This window comes from Harpia harpyja, chromosome 13 (assembly GCF_026419915.1).
Source record: "Harpia harpyja isolate bHarHar1 chromosome 13, bHarHar1 primary haplotype, whole genome shotgun sequence".
Lineage (NCBI taxonomy): Eukaryota > Metazoa > Chordata > Aves > Accipitriformes > Accipitridae > Harpia > Harpia harpyja.
In genome coordinates, this window is record NC_068952.1 from 24,119,853 (window position 1) to 24,137,620 (window position 17,768).

Here is a 17,768-nt window from a genome sequence, read left to right on the forward strand (position 1 = left end):
CAAATGAGCAAAGGAGCTCAAGCATAGCTCCATTGCAAGTCTGCTCCTACCATATCACCATCTGCTCTCTCTGTACACAGACAGGTGGGGATGTGCTGGAGAGAAGGAGCTGTAGCTGTAGTTTGCCTGCCTTCCTCACGTTAGCACTTGTATTCCTCATCACAAGGCAGGCATGACCATACCGTTGCATTTACCCCACTGCCTGCGTGCCCCAGGTCTCCCTGCCCAGCATGTCTTCCCCCGGGGTCCAGCCACGTGTCCGCTTTGCCTCTTTACAGTGCAGTGTTGTTGCTTCTCTGCTGGTCCATTCCCTCCATCCCAAAATTCATATGCATGCCAGACAGGTCAGATAGTGATGGTTCATAGATCAATCTGTGCAATTGGCTTTGCCATGTCAGGGGATATTGCTTCAAGACCATCCTCATCTGATGGTGGTTTAGGAGGTCAGGGGTGGAAATGTGTTTGCTTCTTTGATTTTTTAAATCCAGACTAAAATCCAAAGAAAATTCCTGTAGCCAGATATAAGTAGTTTTCACAGGTTTGCGGTAGGGGAAACACGGCCAATCAAAATGTACCATATTGCTGTTTATATCCCCAGAAAGTCCCAGCTACAGCAGGGAACTGGAGGCTTTGATTCCCTTGATCCCTTTCACTATAGCCTCCCCACCATAATGAAGCAGAAAGAGAGTGTCCCATAGCAATTAGCCAGCCTGTGGCACAGCACTGAACATGCTCAGTGCCTCTCTAAAGCTGATGGGGATGCCTCATGAGTATAGGTGGGATAGTGGTGCTTTCCAAACTCTGACCAAGACTCCGTTTTCTCGCTATTGATGAGCTCTCTGAACCCTCCCACTCTGAAGTTACTGAAGTGGTGGCTGCAGGAAGGGGTCTCTGTAGTGACCTAGTGACTGGACACAGGGAACCCTGCACACCAAGCTGAGATCAGTTAGACATGTAGAGATAAAGTTCTCTGTAATCAGGAGTGGAAAGCAGAGAGGCTTTAATTGTCTTACTCTGCAGATGTTAACGTATGAAGCATCATTAGAGACTGTGAAAGAGTAAGTACATCCTATCATGGCACAAAGACAACTTACATTCCTAGAAACTATGAGTCAGTACAAGCTGATATTATTTCTCCATCTCTGTCTGTGCTATGACTATTTTTCCGCCCTCTGCTTCCTCGCTTTCAGAGCAGTAACTTTCCTCCACAGCACTGTGACTGAGAACACCAGCCTGACACTGACTGCTATTCATTAAAATCCATTTAAATGCAAGAGGGGGAGAGACCTGTGTTTGTTGCGGGGATTATGAACAGTAATAGATTCTTTCTGGGGACTGTCGTTCACTCTTGGGATTTGCCTGTACTAAGCTTTGGGCTTTTAGTTTGTGATCAGTGGTGTTAAAACTAAACCACACTTAAGAAAGTGCTCAGAGCCCCTGTTAGAAAGGTAAGAGCTCTTTTCTCCCTGGCCTGGTTTTAGCCCTCATATTGGGTCTCCAGGTGATCTGCCAGGTTATACAAGGTCTGAGTCCTCTCCACACCGTTTATCCACTGGACATCTCTTGCCATGAATCAGTTTCTTCTGAGCTCAGTCTGTCTTGCCTGCAGTTGAAGTGCCATGGGATTCCCAGTTGGGTGCCAAACCTAAACTGGAGCTGCAGCCAGGATTTCTCATGGATAGCTGATCTCCTGCGATCGCCCCGTGCTGGAGCAGGGATCCTGCAGGAGAGCAGCAGGGAGTCGCAGTGAGACCAGGCTACACGTGAGCCTGCTGCCAGCCCAGCTCCTGGCTGTGGATCCCGACAGCCTTCCCTACCCATCCCACGGAGCTCTGCTGCAACTTGGCACAGCACCCTGTCTCTCAGTGTGCAGTGTCTTCCTCCCTTTACTTCCTAGCTGCTCTGGCTGCCTGCCTTCCATCTGAGTCATGTAAACTAAGCTGTGCCTCAGCCTTTCCCCACCCCATCACCCCACATTAAGGCCCCCCAGCTGCCCCACAGAGAGCTCTTGAGGAAACCTCTACCTTCTCTGCCATCCTGCATGGACTGTGCCCGTGGCCCTGCTCTTACAGACCCTGCCTCCCTCCCAGTGCTGCCTGTGCCAGCTCTTCTGGATCTACACTGCTATTCAATGCGACAGTAAAGTCCCCATCCTGTGGAAACTGAGAGAAGACCTTTTCTTATTGTAAGAAGGTAACATTTAAAGGCATCCCTTGGGCTACCCTATCTGGCAGCCCAGCTGGTGCTCTTTTGTGTGAGTGCCACTCTTTTGAAATGCAGCTCTGGTCTTAAAGGCAGCCAGCAGAAGGTATGGCTCACTCTCCCTGTAATTGATTCCTCATTACTTGTCACCGGCCTTTATTCTCCCTTTTGATTGGGAAGAAGGAATAATACAGATTACAAGACAAATGCAAAGATTGCTTTGTATGGGGAGAGGTAACAACGGGATTGCTGGTGTTCTGGGACTTCCCTTGTGTTTGCCTGTCTCTGGTCAGCTGAAGAGATTTAGCAGCAGATAGATGTCCTGTCTTTGTGTGTACCTCACCAGCAGGTGCCCTTAGGAAATGCCAGACACATCTGATGAGGGAGATGGGGAAGGGGCAACAACAGAAATAGGTAACAAAACTGGCCAGCTGGATTTGGACTCTGATACAGGAAACTAGGCATGATTATAGTATAAAACCAGGCAAAAGGGTTGGCTGCAACAGCTGGTGCTGGAGAACATCCCAGATGGGCCTTTCACATCTCCACTGATGGAGGCATGGGGGTTGGAGAGCAGGTCCGACGTTGGTTCTTCAGTTTATGACCACTGGAAAGGCAGAAGAGCTCAGGTACTTCTGTTCTCTAGTGTCTTCTTGCTCAGCTCTCATAAAACATTTGCTATTTTTCCGAGTTCCCCTCTAAGTGAGTGAATGTTATTATCCTTCTTGATTATCATCATCATATCATGTCAGCAGATGAAAGTAGGTAAAAGCAGTTTGCTAAGGACCATGTGGCAAGTCAGTTCACAGCTCTGAATGGGCTCCTCACACCCCCCACACACGTGGACCGTGCATTGGACACCTCCGGCAAAGTGGAATTTGGAAATATAGTTTGCGCTTTAGGAGGGGCACCTTACAAGCATCAGGTGGCTGGTTTGGTCTGAACTTGTGTGACATGCTGAAAGCTACACAGGGAGTGAAGATTGTTAATAAGGCATGAGATAGGTATTGCTGGATTGCATGGAGGTGGGTGTTGGCAGGTGTGAATTCACCAGAGGTCAGGAGCTGTGGATGTCAATATCTACATAGGCTCCACCTCCCTTTTTAGCCGGGGGCTTAATCTAAGGATTTTCATGACTGTAAGTGGGATCCTGGAACAACATCTGATTTCAGGGCAGTGGGCTGAACCCAAAGCTTTCCCTTGGAAAACACAAAGGCCCACAGCACTTGTACCATCACACAGTTGACTTTGGGGGCCAGACTGAAAAATGGAGATAAAGAAGCTCTGAGCAATTGGAAAGTTGACTTGGAGCTTTCTGTAGTTCAGGACTGCAATGTTTTATGGCTCTACCTGGAGCTCGGATCTGAAGGTTCATTTCCAAGTACCTCCATCACAGGCTACATGTCCTTAAACTTGACTGGCAGCCTGTGGCAGACTGACACATGGTAAAAGGGAATAAAGTAGAAGACGTGCACAATCTTTAACATCTACAACACTGTGGACCCAGTTCAGATGGGATAGAGGCTTCATCCCTGTTTAGTTTGAAGTCCTGGAGTCTCTGCCATGCCTCCCAGAAGCACATTCCCAGTGACAGCATTACTGGGAAAGGGGGGTGTTGTGGTTCTTTCCCAGCCTCAGGGAGGCTGTGTAACTTAGCAGCGATTGCAGGTAGGGCTATGAGATCTGACTCCCCTTCACAACTCTGACTGATTTGTAAGATGGTCGTGGGCATGCTGTTCGTCTGTTTTGACCTTCAGTTTTCGCTGTGTAGACAAGGGTGGTGAAACACCACATGTTGTGGCAAATAAAGGAGCTTCCTTTCCAATTGCAAACCATTTGAAGAATGCCTGCTTGTATTCAGTATTGTTCTTTTAGGGAATTTGTGGGCCAAAAGGTTGAAACTTTTTTCCTGATGCTGCAAGGACATGGAGTTGTCAGCCAGGATATGCTGAGGCTTGGTTTGGGTTTAGGCTAGGCATTCACAGCCAGTGCTTTGGGGGCACTAATTTGCATTCCAGATGCTTCTCTCGGTCTCTTTCTCTCTCACCTTCGCTTTTTTCCTAGGGCATCAAAGTTCATTTGCTGCCTGATTTGTCCCAGTGCTGGCTACTCAGCCAGGCTCCTGTGCAGCAGATCCTAGCTGCAAGTCCCCAAATGAGGGTAGAATAGACAACAGTTGTTTTTAATCCTTGCTTGCTAGCAGCTTCATATTAATTCTTCATTCACTCTCAAAACCTCACCTCACCGGCTCTGGTGTCTGTAATTAGCTGCTCTGAACACACTGCTGTTCACATTGATCTATGGGGTTATGTTTGGCCGAGGGCCTCCATGAGGGCTAGGTATCCTACTTAGAGAGACTTTCCCTCGTAGGAAGCTCCTGAGGGCAGGGAGGACACCAAGAAACCAGCGGCTCAAAGCTGGTTTTGCCAGAGGCTCCTGTAGTGACTTCTCTCGTCCTTGGCACCATGTTTCCAGGAGGGAGATCCCACTCACCTACCTCTGTCTCCCCAAGGTTGTGCAGTGCCAGGTGGTCTCAACAGAGAGAGAAACAAGTTATTTCACTCCTTATCTTGGGTTGTGGTGTGCATGCCAAACTGGATACCACCGGGGAAGGGAATTGGATACACCCTCCCTGTCCTTCATCTAGTTTTCTCAGCTAGCCTTTGTGCTAACACTGAATATTTCCAGGTAATAACATGCCCCTCTTTCTTCGCTTCACTAGATTATACACATATTTCATTCTTTTAACCTTTTCTTGTAAGTCAGCCACTCAGAATCTAAACATTTCATCATCTTTATTATGCATCTCTGAACTCCCTGTGATGTATCTCTCACTTTCTGACAGCCAAGGCGCTTGACAGGGGTACTTCCAGGCCCTTGTCCTTCACACAGTGCCCCCAAGGTTGATGCGCCAAGAATGAAGCATTTCAGGGGATCATGTAGAAGGGAGATTATATAGGAAAGTCTCTTTTCCTGTCTCTTCCCCTGACCTCTCACTGCTGCCTCTCAGAAGGGCATGCTCAGACAGGAATGTAGCATCCCAAGCGCCGACAGACTATGGACATATAAGTAAGGGTTATTATTGCCTCTCTGCTCTCAGGTGTAATGTGTCTGTGTATGGAGACTAGAAACACTGATAAGCAACAGCATGACTAGAGTTGTGATTATTTTTTGGTTCGCCAGCTGAATTGGAAAAAAAAAAAAAAGGAAGAATGTTTCAGGTCAGCCCTGAGTGAATGTTTAAAAATGTTTTTTCACTGAAACAAAAAAGGAAAAAAAGTAATCTGAGGAGATTACTGAAAAGATGCTGCAGGAAGACACACTGGGATGGTTTCATTTGCGGATGGAGGGTAGGGGGCTATGACACTGTTTTCAAAGTGAGAACTGGAAATGCTTTAAGATTTCTTGGCTATGATTTTGGTTTAATGGCAGATGAAAGCTTTTGGGAATTGCTTTGTTTGAAAGAACTTGAAGTGGGTGTTGATTCACAGGGTCTTTGCGTCCCTCTGAAAACATGGGGCTGGGCAGAAACAGGCAGTGTGGCACAGGCAATGCCACCCAGTGCTAGCAAAGAATGGCTGCTCGCTCCAAGGCTGCTTTCAGGGCAAGTGGCATCTGAGGACACAGGTTTATCTTTCTTCAGCTGATGGCCAGGGCCAGGGCAGCGAGAGGGCTGTAAGCTGCATAGCATACGTCAGGTGTTAGTGGTGAACAGGGAGAGGCAAACATGTGTCATGGGCTCTCCAGTTCAAGTGGGATGTAGAGAAACTGGTGTGGGTCCAACAGAGGGACATCAGGATGGTCAAGGGCCAGGAGCAGAAGTCCTGGGGAAGAGAGGTTGAGGGAAGTGGACTTGCTCAGTCTGGCAAAGAGGAGGCTGTTATCAGCCCTTGGCCCCCAACAGTTTGAAGGGCAATTTCAAAGATAATGGAGCCAAAATCTCATCAATTAGTATTAGACAATGTAATAGGGAACAGCAGCCACAACTGGTAGCACTGGAGGTTCATATCGGACATTAGGAAAAGTTGATTTTGTCAGGGGATTTCAAGACTTGGCCAGGCAAAACCATGCTGCCCTAACGTAGACCTGGAGACAGCTTCAAGCTGGAGGTTGGATGGGATGCCTCTGGAGGTCCCTTGCAGCTAGCATTTCTGCCACACCCTTCTTGTGCCACCCCAGCCATGCTACAGACAGCTTCTTCCTCATACTGTCCTCTTTGTCTTCATCTGCGTCTGTGTCCTCCCCTGGATAGCCCAGACGGATGAAACATTGCCAGTGGCATTTGCCCATCAATCCTGGAGAAAGCTGGATCCCTCCAGAGGTTACCACTGGGGCTCTGCAGGCTGTCCCTGGGCTGGCTGGGGCATACAGCTGTGGCTTGAGGCTGAGCCCCAGAGCTATGCTGGGGGCCAGGCCAGCAGGCAGGGTTGCCTGCCTGCCCCCGCATGCCAGCACCCGGTTTCTCTCTTACAGGCTCCTTGAACCTGCTAGTTCGTGTGCGGAACAAGCGAGCCATCGACACCCAGGTCTGGTCGCTCAGTGGGAACCGGGGGAACATGTGGCAGCAAGCACACGTGCCCATCAACCCACCTGGACCCTTCCAGGTAAGTCAGGTCCATAGCCAAGGAGCCACCTGCCACCTGTCCTGTCCATGTGCCATGGGCTGTAGGAGACTTCCCAGCAGACATCTGCCTCCGTGGCACAGGGGCTGGTCAGGCACAGGGAGGGCACTGGGAGCTCTCCACCCCCCAGGGTCACTGGGGCAAGGCAAGAGCTTGGTAGATACACAGAAATCAAATCCACTTCTCTCTGAATCCATCCAACGTTATGTGCAAGCATCAGTTTGGCACTATAAATTTTCTGATTATTGCTGGTCTGGAAACTGCTTGTCAAAGAGCTCCTTCTGGTACCAGGTCTGTGTGACAGGTCTCTTGGTGTTGAGCAGTTGGGGGATGCTGGCCTGCTGGTGTAAACTGACTTTGAGTGCTAGAAGTTTCTTCTAGCGTGTGCTGCAAGAGCCCACCCCCACTGTCCCCCTGGTTTAGGACTGTAGGACAGCTTGTGAATATGAACAGGGCACTCTGTATCTGCTCATTGAGTTGTTTATGTGTACCCAGGAAGTGGGCTGCTTTGTTACTGGATGTTTTATTGCTGATGTTTTTGCCCAACATGCTACTTTGCTGTTGTAGGGTTGTTTGTGAGAGCTGGGTCTGTGCAGGCTGGTAAGTTGTGGCACTGTAGCAAAATGCTCAGCGTGCTTTTGGGTGCTTTACAATAATAAATAAGAATTTAGTTACTCTTGCAAGCATTGTTCAGTATTGGTTGGCTTGTTAGTGCAACACACTTAATAAAGCAGAGCTCTATATGCTCATTTATTACTCTACAGATGCTCAGCACACGGGGTTGGTCCCGTAAGCAGTGGGGTCTGGCTCTCCAGATCCTATGAGTACTGGAGAAACAGGGAGGAATCATTCAGTTGGGGACCTGATAAGATCTGGTGTGTGCCCTGCTCACCTCTGCAGAGCCCCACAGCGCGGGAAGGGTCCTCCACAACTGCAGCCTCACGCTGGGCTCCGTCCCATGCTCTGCTTGCAGATCATCTTCGAAGGTGTCCGGGGCACGAGCTACGAGGGGGACATTGCCATTGATGATGTCACTCTGAAAAAGGGGGACTGTCCAAGGAAGCCAATTGGACCAAATAAGGGTGAGAGTATGCAAGCCTCAGAGGAAAACAAGTCGGTGGGAGTGCATACACGAATGCTTGTGCTAGGGACGTGCAGCTAATTTCAGAGCACATTGACATGTTGGTGGGACTCAAGAAGATGGTTGGCTTCATCAGCAGAAGTCAGTGGAGAGGCTGTCAGACTCTTGAACTTGTTCTTTACAGTCATGAGTTAGCAAGAGCTTAGAGGAACAACCAGATCCTGTAGGGACTGTGCTGCCAGACACCAGTGTGTTGAAGTCTGCACCAGTATGTTGAGTTGGGGGTGTCATCCCCAAGCAGCTAAAGGCTTCTGCAATATCTCATTTCCTGGAAACCCTAGGTATGGGAGCTTTGGAAAGGGAAAGACCTTCTTCAGGCTCTAATGGCCTCTGTAGCATTAAGTCCATCCTTCTCCAGGAAAAAAAAATCTGCCTTTTGGGGCATGGAGCCAGGGAGGGCTGGGCTTCTTCCCATTGACCTCTGAGCAGAGAGGCACAGCCAGACAGGGTATTGCACATTCAGGATGGAAGCAAGCTACCTGAGCTGTATATCACCTCCCTCCTGATCCTGACAGTGAGTGCTTGAGCTAAATCCCACCAGCCCCTTTCCAGTCCATCCACATCACCCTGGTGCCAGCATTTGCAGAAATGGAGACAACCCCACGCTCACTGAGGTGCACCATAGGTTGAAGCCATAGCAAGTTGCATAAGCAGTAAGTAGGCATTAGTCCTTGGGTGGGAGTCACTGGTGTGCCTCATGCCTTAGTCCTGCCTGTGCCCTCGATAACATGCCTCAGGTGGGCAGGAGAGCAGATGTTCAGAGTATGCAAACTAGAACCAGACAGGCACTTGCGAGCAAGGTTCAATTTGTCTTATTTATTTTTGAAGGAAAAAAACCTTGTTGAGGAAGAGTCACTTTTAGCAATTTTTTTAACTCCGAAGGTGAAGGGGGAAACAAAACATAAAAAAAGTCAGAACACCCTAAAAATTTCAAAATTTCAGGTGCAGTTAAAGGTGTGTTTCAGGCTAGGATGGCCAAGCTGTAACCAAAACACAAGCAGAACCTCTTGTTTGACTCAAGTTGAATCTTCTGGGGAAGAAAGGAAAGTTGGATTGCAAAAGTAACTAAGATTCAACCTTTTCTCCTGAGTTAGAAAAGAAATAATTTGGGGAAGCCTTGAGAATGTCCAAGGAAAGCTAGAAAGATCTTCCAATAAATCTGGGAGGTGCTTTGTGGCTTGGGGTGGGAGGAGAGGCTAAGACACTGATTTGTTCGATGAGGTCTGGATCTGTCCCGTCACTAATTCTTTTTCTCTCTTCTCGGCTGGCAGCGGTTGCTCTTCCAGGAAGCGGTGTCCCGGCCCTGCATAGCCCTCGTCTTTGTGGCCCATTGACTTTCTTCCTTTACATGCTGCTCAGATGATGGCAAGCGAGCCCTCCTGTCTTCAGACCGAGACATTCCTGCTCCTTCCCTACTCAGCCACCTCTGCTCCTCTTCCTCCCCTCCTCACTGGCACACCAAAGTGTCCATATGTTACCAAAGACTGACAGGCATGACCACGCAAAGGGATCTGGTTCAGAACTGGAGCACTCCTTGAGAAAGTCATAATGTCTAGAACAAAATTTAAAAATAAAGACAAAAATTTTTTAAAAGCACATGCATGAGAGAGAGAGTGAGAGACACAGAGAGGAAGGAAGGAAAGAAACAGAAACACACAGAAAAGAAGGAGTGAAAGACAAAAAATAGGAGTGAAGAAATGTGAAGAGCAAATGAAGGAGGAAAAAAACACCCCCATGTTTCCTTGGGAATGTCGGACAGGGCTTCCTCAGGGAAGTGGGAACTTGTTTTAAACAAACAAACAAAAATATATTAAAGCACAAATTTCTACCAGAACAGTTACCTTCTTTACTGCAGAGTCCACAGCTTAGTGGATGATATACCGCAGTACTCCCCTTGTCTCCCCATGCTTTCCCGCTGGCTGGGGCTGCCCCGCTCCAGCTGCAGCTCCCTGCAGTAATGTCATCCTCAACCGTGGGGCAGCAGCCGCCCCGCATGCCAGTGGCTGGAGCACCTTGCCTCGTGCCGCATGTGCTTCAGTGTCTCCATCCATCCACATCTTCCAGGCTCTCATGTATTTAATTGCCCCCTGTGTGGTTTGCTTTGGCCTCTCCCCACCGCTCTGTGCTTCTCACCCACCAGCCTGAAGAAGATGGAGCAGGAATGGACCCATCACATGGACCACGCCGAGTGGTGGAGAAGTCCCGGCTGGATCTGGCTGCAGCGTTGACCTCTGAGCACCTCTTTCTCTCTCTCAGCACTCTTGCTGGGTGGAGAAACTATGAGAGCAGGTCGGAGCTGGAAACAGAAAGGTGTCTCTGTGGGGCTGAGGGATGGGGTGGGGTGGGGTGGGATGGTAAGGGGGGAAACAGTTGCACATTGGCTTCCCCCTGTGAATGCTGGGATGACAGTTGCCTCAGCCCTAAGCCCAGGATTGCTTCTCTGCCTCTCTTTTGTTACCTGTTTATTTTGGTCTTTTATTCCATTGCTTAACTTCCCCCACCTCAAGCTTTTTGGATTGTGGGAAGAGTCAGGTATTTAAACCTTCTTCAGCCAGACAGCGGGTCCCGTGCCCATGACCCAGCCCCTGGGCCAGCAATTCAGGCAGCTCTGATACTGCCCTCACACTTTCTGAGGCCTTTTAGCAAACACAGTGCGTTAGCTGCAGAGTGGGCAAAGTGTGGCAACAGCATCGCTGCTCAAGGGAGAGGTGGCTGGATTTTGTCAGCATGTGCAGTCTCGCAGGCACTCAGCTTCCACTGCCAAAGTAGCGGGCAGAGTTGCTGAAAGGTGGAACAGGCAGGAAAGCTTGACCCAAAAGAGGGGCTCATGCTGAACTGTGGCCCTGTTTGCCACCGAGGAACAGGGATGGCGGAAATTCACCTTTTTCCTGCTAGCATCACGGAGGGTAAAGCTGGTGTCAGAACTGCAGCAGGTCTGGCCTGACCTCCTCAGGGTGGAGGCACATGCTGCTCCAGATGAACCCCCAGGAGAAGGGTCTGCCCTGCACCAGCCAAGTGGGAGCTGTGATAGCCTTGTCGCAACTGGAAGCAGCTCTGGGCCTGATTTATCTTCCTGCACAGGGCAGAGTTAGGCTCACAGGACTGTGAACTGGGGTTCACTAGCCTACGCTCTGGCAGTTCAGTTAAGTGGGACTCTTCCCTCTAAGGGACACCCCATCCAAACTTCATTAGCTGGGGCACCACAGATGTACAATGAGCTAGCGCTCTCACCAGAGCCCCAGTACCCATGGCTCCTTACCCATTTCTGATGAACAGATCAGCTTCTCTGAGACAACTGTGTGTCTAAAATCACCCGAATGTATTAGCTGCCTCCTGCATTGCTCAGCTTCCAGCAACAGCTGGTGCCTCATTTCATCCACTGTGGAGGGGGAAAGCTCTTATTTAACTCCCAAGAGATCCAGTTTGAAGTCTTGAAACCCATCACTCTCTAGCTCCTGGAAGGGCATTCATCTGCACTCATGCTCTCTGGCCACTATCGGAGGAAGAAGGGACATCAGCTCTGAGGGACAAGGGGACCTCCTTCACAGGAGGCCTCGCAAGACAGTGAAAGGGGATGATACGGGTCTGCTTCTGTTGCTTTTCTCCACTTCCAAGAATGTGGACCATGTCTTTTCCATCTCCACTCCTCCCTCCAGACCTAGACGTTGATCACACTGCATATTTGACTGGGAGACCTGTGGCTGTCTCCCAGGGCCAGGCAGTGTTGTGGGATGCTGACAGTGATTCTGGTTCTTGCTGTCTGTTGCCATTTTCATGGGCAGCCAGTGCCACCATCATCTTTTAGCTGAGTTCTTTCAGTCCTATGCTCTTCTTTTCCTCCATGCTTGTTGGAGGCCAGAAGTCATCACCCCACTCCTTAAGAGTCCACTTTCACTCCTAGGAGAGAGACAATGCTTTCCAGGGGCCCTTGGGTGCTTCATGATGGCTCCTGATCCGTCAGCAGCAAAACAGTTGTGTTATGTTGCTGGTTCCAGGGGTATTCTGCTGGGCACAAGGTGAAGACAGGAGCGTTTCCCCATTGGTAAGAGAGTGCCCAGGAAAACCATCTCACCCTCTAGGCTCTGAAGCAGAGACCCTCGTGGCCTTGCTTCTACTGGCTGTTTATCCAGGGTTGCACAAACGTTTTGCTGATGTTTAGTGGGCAGCAGAGGTACTGTGGGGCTGGGGAGGTGCAGCCTGAAAGTTCAGGATCACAGACAAAGCGTTATCTGTGAGGCAAGTGTCAGCAAAGGGGCACCACAATTTTAGAAAGGGACATCTGCAGGGAGGGTGTCCATGCCCTGCTGCCAGCTCCTGTGAGGAAGGATGTAAGTGCCTCACCAAGCCGACCCACGGCGCAGGGGGCAAGAAGCCCATTGGTGGCAGTGGGTCCAGGGCAGAGCAAGCAGATCACCCCAGCCAGATGCAAAGCCTTCTCCTGCTGTCAGGCATGAGACCATCAGCTTCAGCAAAAGTCTCGGGGAGCCCCTTCATGCTTAGACCTCTGCTCCTCTCTGGCTAGAAAGCAGCTGGTGGTGAGTTTGGGGGAAAGTCATTAACCCAAGTGCCTCAGCTTGTCAGAAGTAACAAGGACGAAAGGAGGGACCTCATTTCCCTGGCAGATGCACTGAGAGTGTAGTAGAGGAAAGAGGCACTTCAGCAGCAAGGATGAGAAGCTGTGCAGTTACAGGGTGGGGGAAAGGCAGTGTCCCTCTGTCGTGGTTTAACCCCAGCCAGCAACTAAACACCACGCAGCTGCTCACTCACTCCCCCCCACCCAGTGGGATGAGGGAGAAAATCGGGAAAAGAAGCAAAACCCATGGGTTGAGATAAGAACGGTTTAATAGAACAGAAAAGAAGAAACTAATAATGATAATGATGACACTAATAAAATGACAACAGCAATAATGAAAGGATTGGAATGTACAAATGATGCGCAGTGCAATTGCTCACCACCCACCGACCGACACCCAGCCAGTCCCCGAGCAGCGATTCCCTGCCCCCACTTCCCCGTTCCTATACCAGATGGGACGTCCCATGGTATGGAATACACCGTTGGCCAGTTTGGGTCAGGTGCCCTGGCTGTGTCCTGTGCCAACTTCTTGTGCCCCTCCAGCTTTCTCGCTGGCTGGGCATGAGAAGCTGAAAAATCCTTGACATTAGTCTAAACACTACTGCAACTGAAAACATCAGTGTTATCAACATTCTTCACATACTGAACTCAAAACATAGTGCTGTACCAGCTACTAGGAAGACAGTTAACTCTATCCCAGCTGAAACCAGGACACCCTCCTCTCTGAGGGCAGTGGTATTTGTGGTTTACTACCCCATGCCTGAGAGGGCAATTCTCCTTGCAGTGGTAGTGCATCCCAGGTGAGATATAAAGCCATGCTCCTTACCTCTTGCAATTAAAGATCCCCTCACACTTTTCACAGTGTTCTGGCTAAATTACAGTCCTTAAACTTAATTACAGACTGTCTTCTTAAGCATCTGTTGCAGTCCTAACATAATGTTTCTCTTCCTGATGTTTTATGTTGCTCTGTGCCTATTGAGTAGCTGCTTTATTCCACTCCAGAAGTGGCTGCATTTCAGTCATGGTGGAGATTATTCCTGTACATAGTATGAAAGTCCCTGCAGAAGAAAAGTGCAATATAAATTTAAGAGACTGCTTTTATTTACAAGGAGACCTCTGCTTGGTAGTTGTAGAAATACATTAGGAAGAATGCTGTGTGGGTGTTAGCCGATATATACTCAATTTCTTTTTTTTTTTCAGGGTATAAAACGGAAAATATGTGAGTGTGCAGGCTCCTGGGTATAAGTTGTAGATATTAGAAGTAGTGAATGCTACTGTGTAGTTACAAGTGGGGCTTACAAAGAAACATTCATTTGAAACCTCTTTTTGTAGTTGTTCATTGTATTCTGAAATATATACTTTTTTTATTATAATTTTCCACAGTTCAGTGCAAGTCCCAATAACAGGTCATCAACAGGACTTTAATCCATGGCTTTTAACAATATGAACATCAATTCCTACCGCTTGCTCTGAAAAGCAACTCCTGGCTGGTAATAGCAATAGACTATTTTTCGTCCACGTAGATCAGCCGCTGGAAAGCAATGGAGCTAATATACTTCGTTTGATGGGGAGTTAAGTAATTTGGAATGCCTGAGCACAACTCTTCCCAGCTGTATGGGAGTGAAAAAACGTTTCATCTATATGAAAAACGTGTAGTGCACAAACGGTTTGGAAACTCCTAAAGTGAAGTGTCGTGATTGGCATGCATGCAGAGCTGCCCCAGCAGAGCTGCACAGCGTGCTGCCTGAAGAGCAGCTGCAGCACCAGCGATATGGAGCCCTTCTTCTGAAAAGTAGCTTTCTTCTGGAAGGAAATAGGGTTGCAATCAGGGACAAAGTCGGGGGGGTGTCAGATGTTCAGTCTGGTAAATTTCTTGGAAAAATAATTTATGGATGTATGAATGAGTGTAGTAAACATGATACAAATTGTATTTTATTCCCTATTGCTATTCAAAGTACGGAAATTTAATTTCTTTCTATACAAAATCCTGTGGGTGCACTACTCCAGAACAACACAAAAATGCTTTAGTACCAAAGGGAAAGTAGGGTTTGGATTCCTCCTCCTCAGCCTGTCCCTATCACTCTCTGCCAGGAAAAGCACCCTGCTTTTGGGTTGGTGCCCTGTGCTTCTCAGCCTGGGAGGGACAGTCACTGGGAGCTGCAAGCGGTGCTAGTGGGAGAAGCATCCCTCCATCGCACCATCACTGCCCTGAGCCTTGTCTCCACCGTGAAGTGGTCCCTGTGCAAGGCACTGGCAGGAGCAAGCCCTGCTCCCCCCTAGCTCTCAGCAAGGTGCTGGCAGGGAGTTTTACCTGTGGGAATAGCCAGGGAGTCCTTCATGCTGCCCTGAGGGACCCCACCTGGCCCAGGCAGTGACAGACAAAGGAGCCAGGGCATTTTCCCTCCAAGATGGGGTAAATGGTGTCACCTCACCCCACTCAAAGAGACAAAAGCTGCCTGAAAGCAAAGAGCTGAGGGAGTTGCTGCTTCAGGGTATTGCTGCTTTAGTCCTCTCCATATGTTGGAGCCATGCAGATATCCATCTTTCCCTGGAAAAGCTGAAGCACCCCTTTGCCTCCTGGATGCTTTTAGATGGCCTAGCAACAGCGTGGAGGGACACATCACCGTGGGCTCTGTGCTTTAAGCTGGGTGCGGTAGGACACAGTACCACAGTGCCAAGTGATGCCCAGCTTTTGCACCCAGGGAGCAGGACACTGCTTTTTAGTGAGGACAAGAAGTTGCATTGTGATTATCCCCTGTGCAGAAGAGAGCCCTTCTCACACTTCTGGCTTTGTCAGAGACCAGTTTTGGTCCCTTGCTCTTTCTCCATTAAACTGCCCTAACATCTTGTCTTTTCCAGGCTGCCCTCAATGCGGGAGCACCCCTGTTTGCAGAGGCAACAAGCGTACAGCAGCAGGACCCTGTGCAGGCTGCAGAAGCCAGGTGTTGCTGCCATTTGTATTTGCTTTGGCCCCACTGATAACTGCTCATCTCGCTCAGCCTGGGAAGGCATTTAATGCAGACAAAAGGCATTTGCAGAAAAACAAGTGCTGGAGAGCTCTGGAAATTGCATTTTAACAGGGCCCAGTTTACACTCCATGGTAATAACTGGCAGCTGGTTGTTTCCAGCAGGGAGCTGAATAGCCCTGGTGTACTTGGCATCCCAAATGATAGATGTGGTATGTATGTGTTTTCCAGTACTCCCCTTGGGAGTAAGATACATGCCGGTTTGGCTCACTGTCTGCCACCACCTAGCCCACCACAGGCGGACTCTGGGGTCTTCTGGTGGCTACTTACAGCCCAGTATGGTCACATCAAACCAGAGACAGCCACTTGTGCCCTGGAGGCCTTAAACATCCCAAGGAATACGGCAGGACAGCCCAGGGCCACGTACACCCAACCTGCTTTTCCAGAGGGTGAGGGGATGCAGCTTGCAGGGAGCTGTAGTCTCTGGGACACCCATGGAAGAGCAGTGCCATCCCGCTCCATTTTGGCTGAGTGAGGTGTGTACCTGACTTCTAGACCCTGGGTTGGGTAGAAGGTGACTCCTTTGCTCTCAGCATTACAGCTGCTCAGGGCACAGGCTGAGCCCAAACCAGCTAAGAGCAAGTGCAGCCCCACTTCCCTGTCTGTATCGCAGCCTCTGCGGGCAGGCACCATCTGGTTTTCTTTTGGTGACTGTGATATATAATGCAGCACTGAGATGGAGCTGTGTCCAGGTGTTGCTTACACTGTGTAGGTTTAGCACTGGTAAGGTGTTTATCTTAGCAGCTTGTAAAGGGATCAGAGCTGAAAACTGAGGTGTGGGCATGTTGCAGCTGCCAGCAATGCAGCAGGGAGGAGACAGGACTTGAAAGCCCCTTTTTTGAGGCAGCAGCATCTCTGTCCAATCCCCACCTTTCCCTTCTCCCACTGTCCACACTCCAAACCTGAGCACCCTCCAAGGTGGGGACATTTGGTACATCTTGTCTCACTGGGCCTTGTTCTTGAGAACCTGCTATGGGTATCAATAAACAGAGCAACAGCCAGGAGAGGCTGTAGCAGCATGGTCAGCTCAGACAGCACCTAAATTGTGGTGAGAGGAAAAAATCGATTTCATTCTCTCTTTGAAATGCCACAAGCATTGACTGGAGGCAGTATTTAGGTCTTATGTATAGGCGGCAGCATGTACTGCACAGAAGCTGAGCAGCGAGGGACTTGTCAGCACTGGAGGTTTCCCTGGGAAAATTCAGATGCCAATGGGGGAAGGTGTTTATAGACTGGGAACAAAGGAGCTTTCTTGTGCATTTATTTGGGTTTTTTTCTGGAGGCTCTGGTATGTAACATCCGGGGACAAGAAGACTCTCTCAGAGTTTGCTGGAGGTGACCTTTTCTTCTCATCAAACCTTGATGTTTGTCCTTCTGTGCTGCCCATTCCCAGCTTCTCAGTGCATTGATGTAACTGGTGACACCAGCGCTGGGTAAAGTGGCTTAGAGTCAGTGCTTTCAAATAGATGAGCTTGGCCTGTTTTCTCAGTTCTTGGGATCTTCTAGATTTACCATCTTACAGCATGCATTTATCTCTCAGGACATTCCCCAAAAGCTGTGGATGCTACAGATACATGGCTCTTCATTGTGGTTTTGGTCACAGCCCTTGCCTGACAGCATGGAGACAATCTCTAGATGGGATGGAAAATTTGGTGCCAGCATGGTTTTGCTTGGGTCTTTTTTCCCAGCCACAACCATCCTGCCTGTATTGCAGTGCACACAGTGGAGGAAAGGGGCTGTCACCCAGTATACAACTGTCTCATGGGGAATCAACTGTGGCACCTCCTGCCTTTGGCCAGGAGTGTCAGACAGTGTTTCCCACACTCTTCCTCACTCCATCCCCCTGCTCCGTACTTATCCTCGCCAAATGTTTCATTTCCAGCCTGGAGAGATCAGCAGCAAACTTCATCCCTGGATCCCATAGAAAGGGATCACACTAAAATCCCGTCCTCAGCTTGCAAGGGGCAGGGAGAACCAGCTCAGGCCCAATGGTGAGCCACTTCAGTGGGATCCATTGCCAGTGGGAGTATGCCACCCTCATGCTTCCAGGTTCCCAAGGCCAGTAGAAAGTATACTTTGACCTGACAGAAGCATTTAGAAACACCCCCCCAAAAGGAGCTACACACAGACTCTGTGTATTTGGGGATACTATGGAGGATGGGGGGGTCCTTTGGTGTCTCTTGTTTCTTTTCCCGTCAGTATCC

The 17,768-nt window shown here is 49.3% G+C and overlaps 1 protein-coding gene across 6 annotated transcripts in view; it reads left to right on the top strand.

Moving 5' to 3' along the window:
* MDGA1 (MAM domain containing glycosylphosphatidylinositol anchor 1) overlaps positions 1-17,425 on the top strand; it is a 160,859-nt gene extending 143,434 nt beyond the window's left edge. For 4 of the 6 annotated variants that reach the window (XM_052805730.1, XM_052805731.1, XM_052805727.1 and 1 more), the window contains 4 exons: positions 6,676-6,806; positions 7,798-7,906; positions 9,237-12,670; positions 13,249-17,425. In XM_052805730.1, the coding sequence (XP_052661690.1) occupies positions 6,676-6,806; positions 7,798-7,906; positions 9,237-9,328 (332 nt within the window). In that variant the 3' untranslated portion in view covers positions 9,329-12,670; positions 13,249-17,425. The remainder of the gene's footprint in view (positions 1-6,675; positions 6,807-7,797; positions 7,907-9,236; positions 12,671-13,248) is intronic. The other 2 variants (XM_052805728.1, XM_052805729.1) reach the window with 2 other exon arrangements.
* The last annotated feature ends 343 nt before the right edge of the window (positions 17,426-17,768 follow it).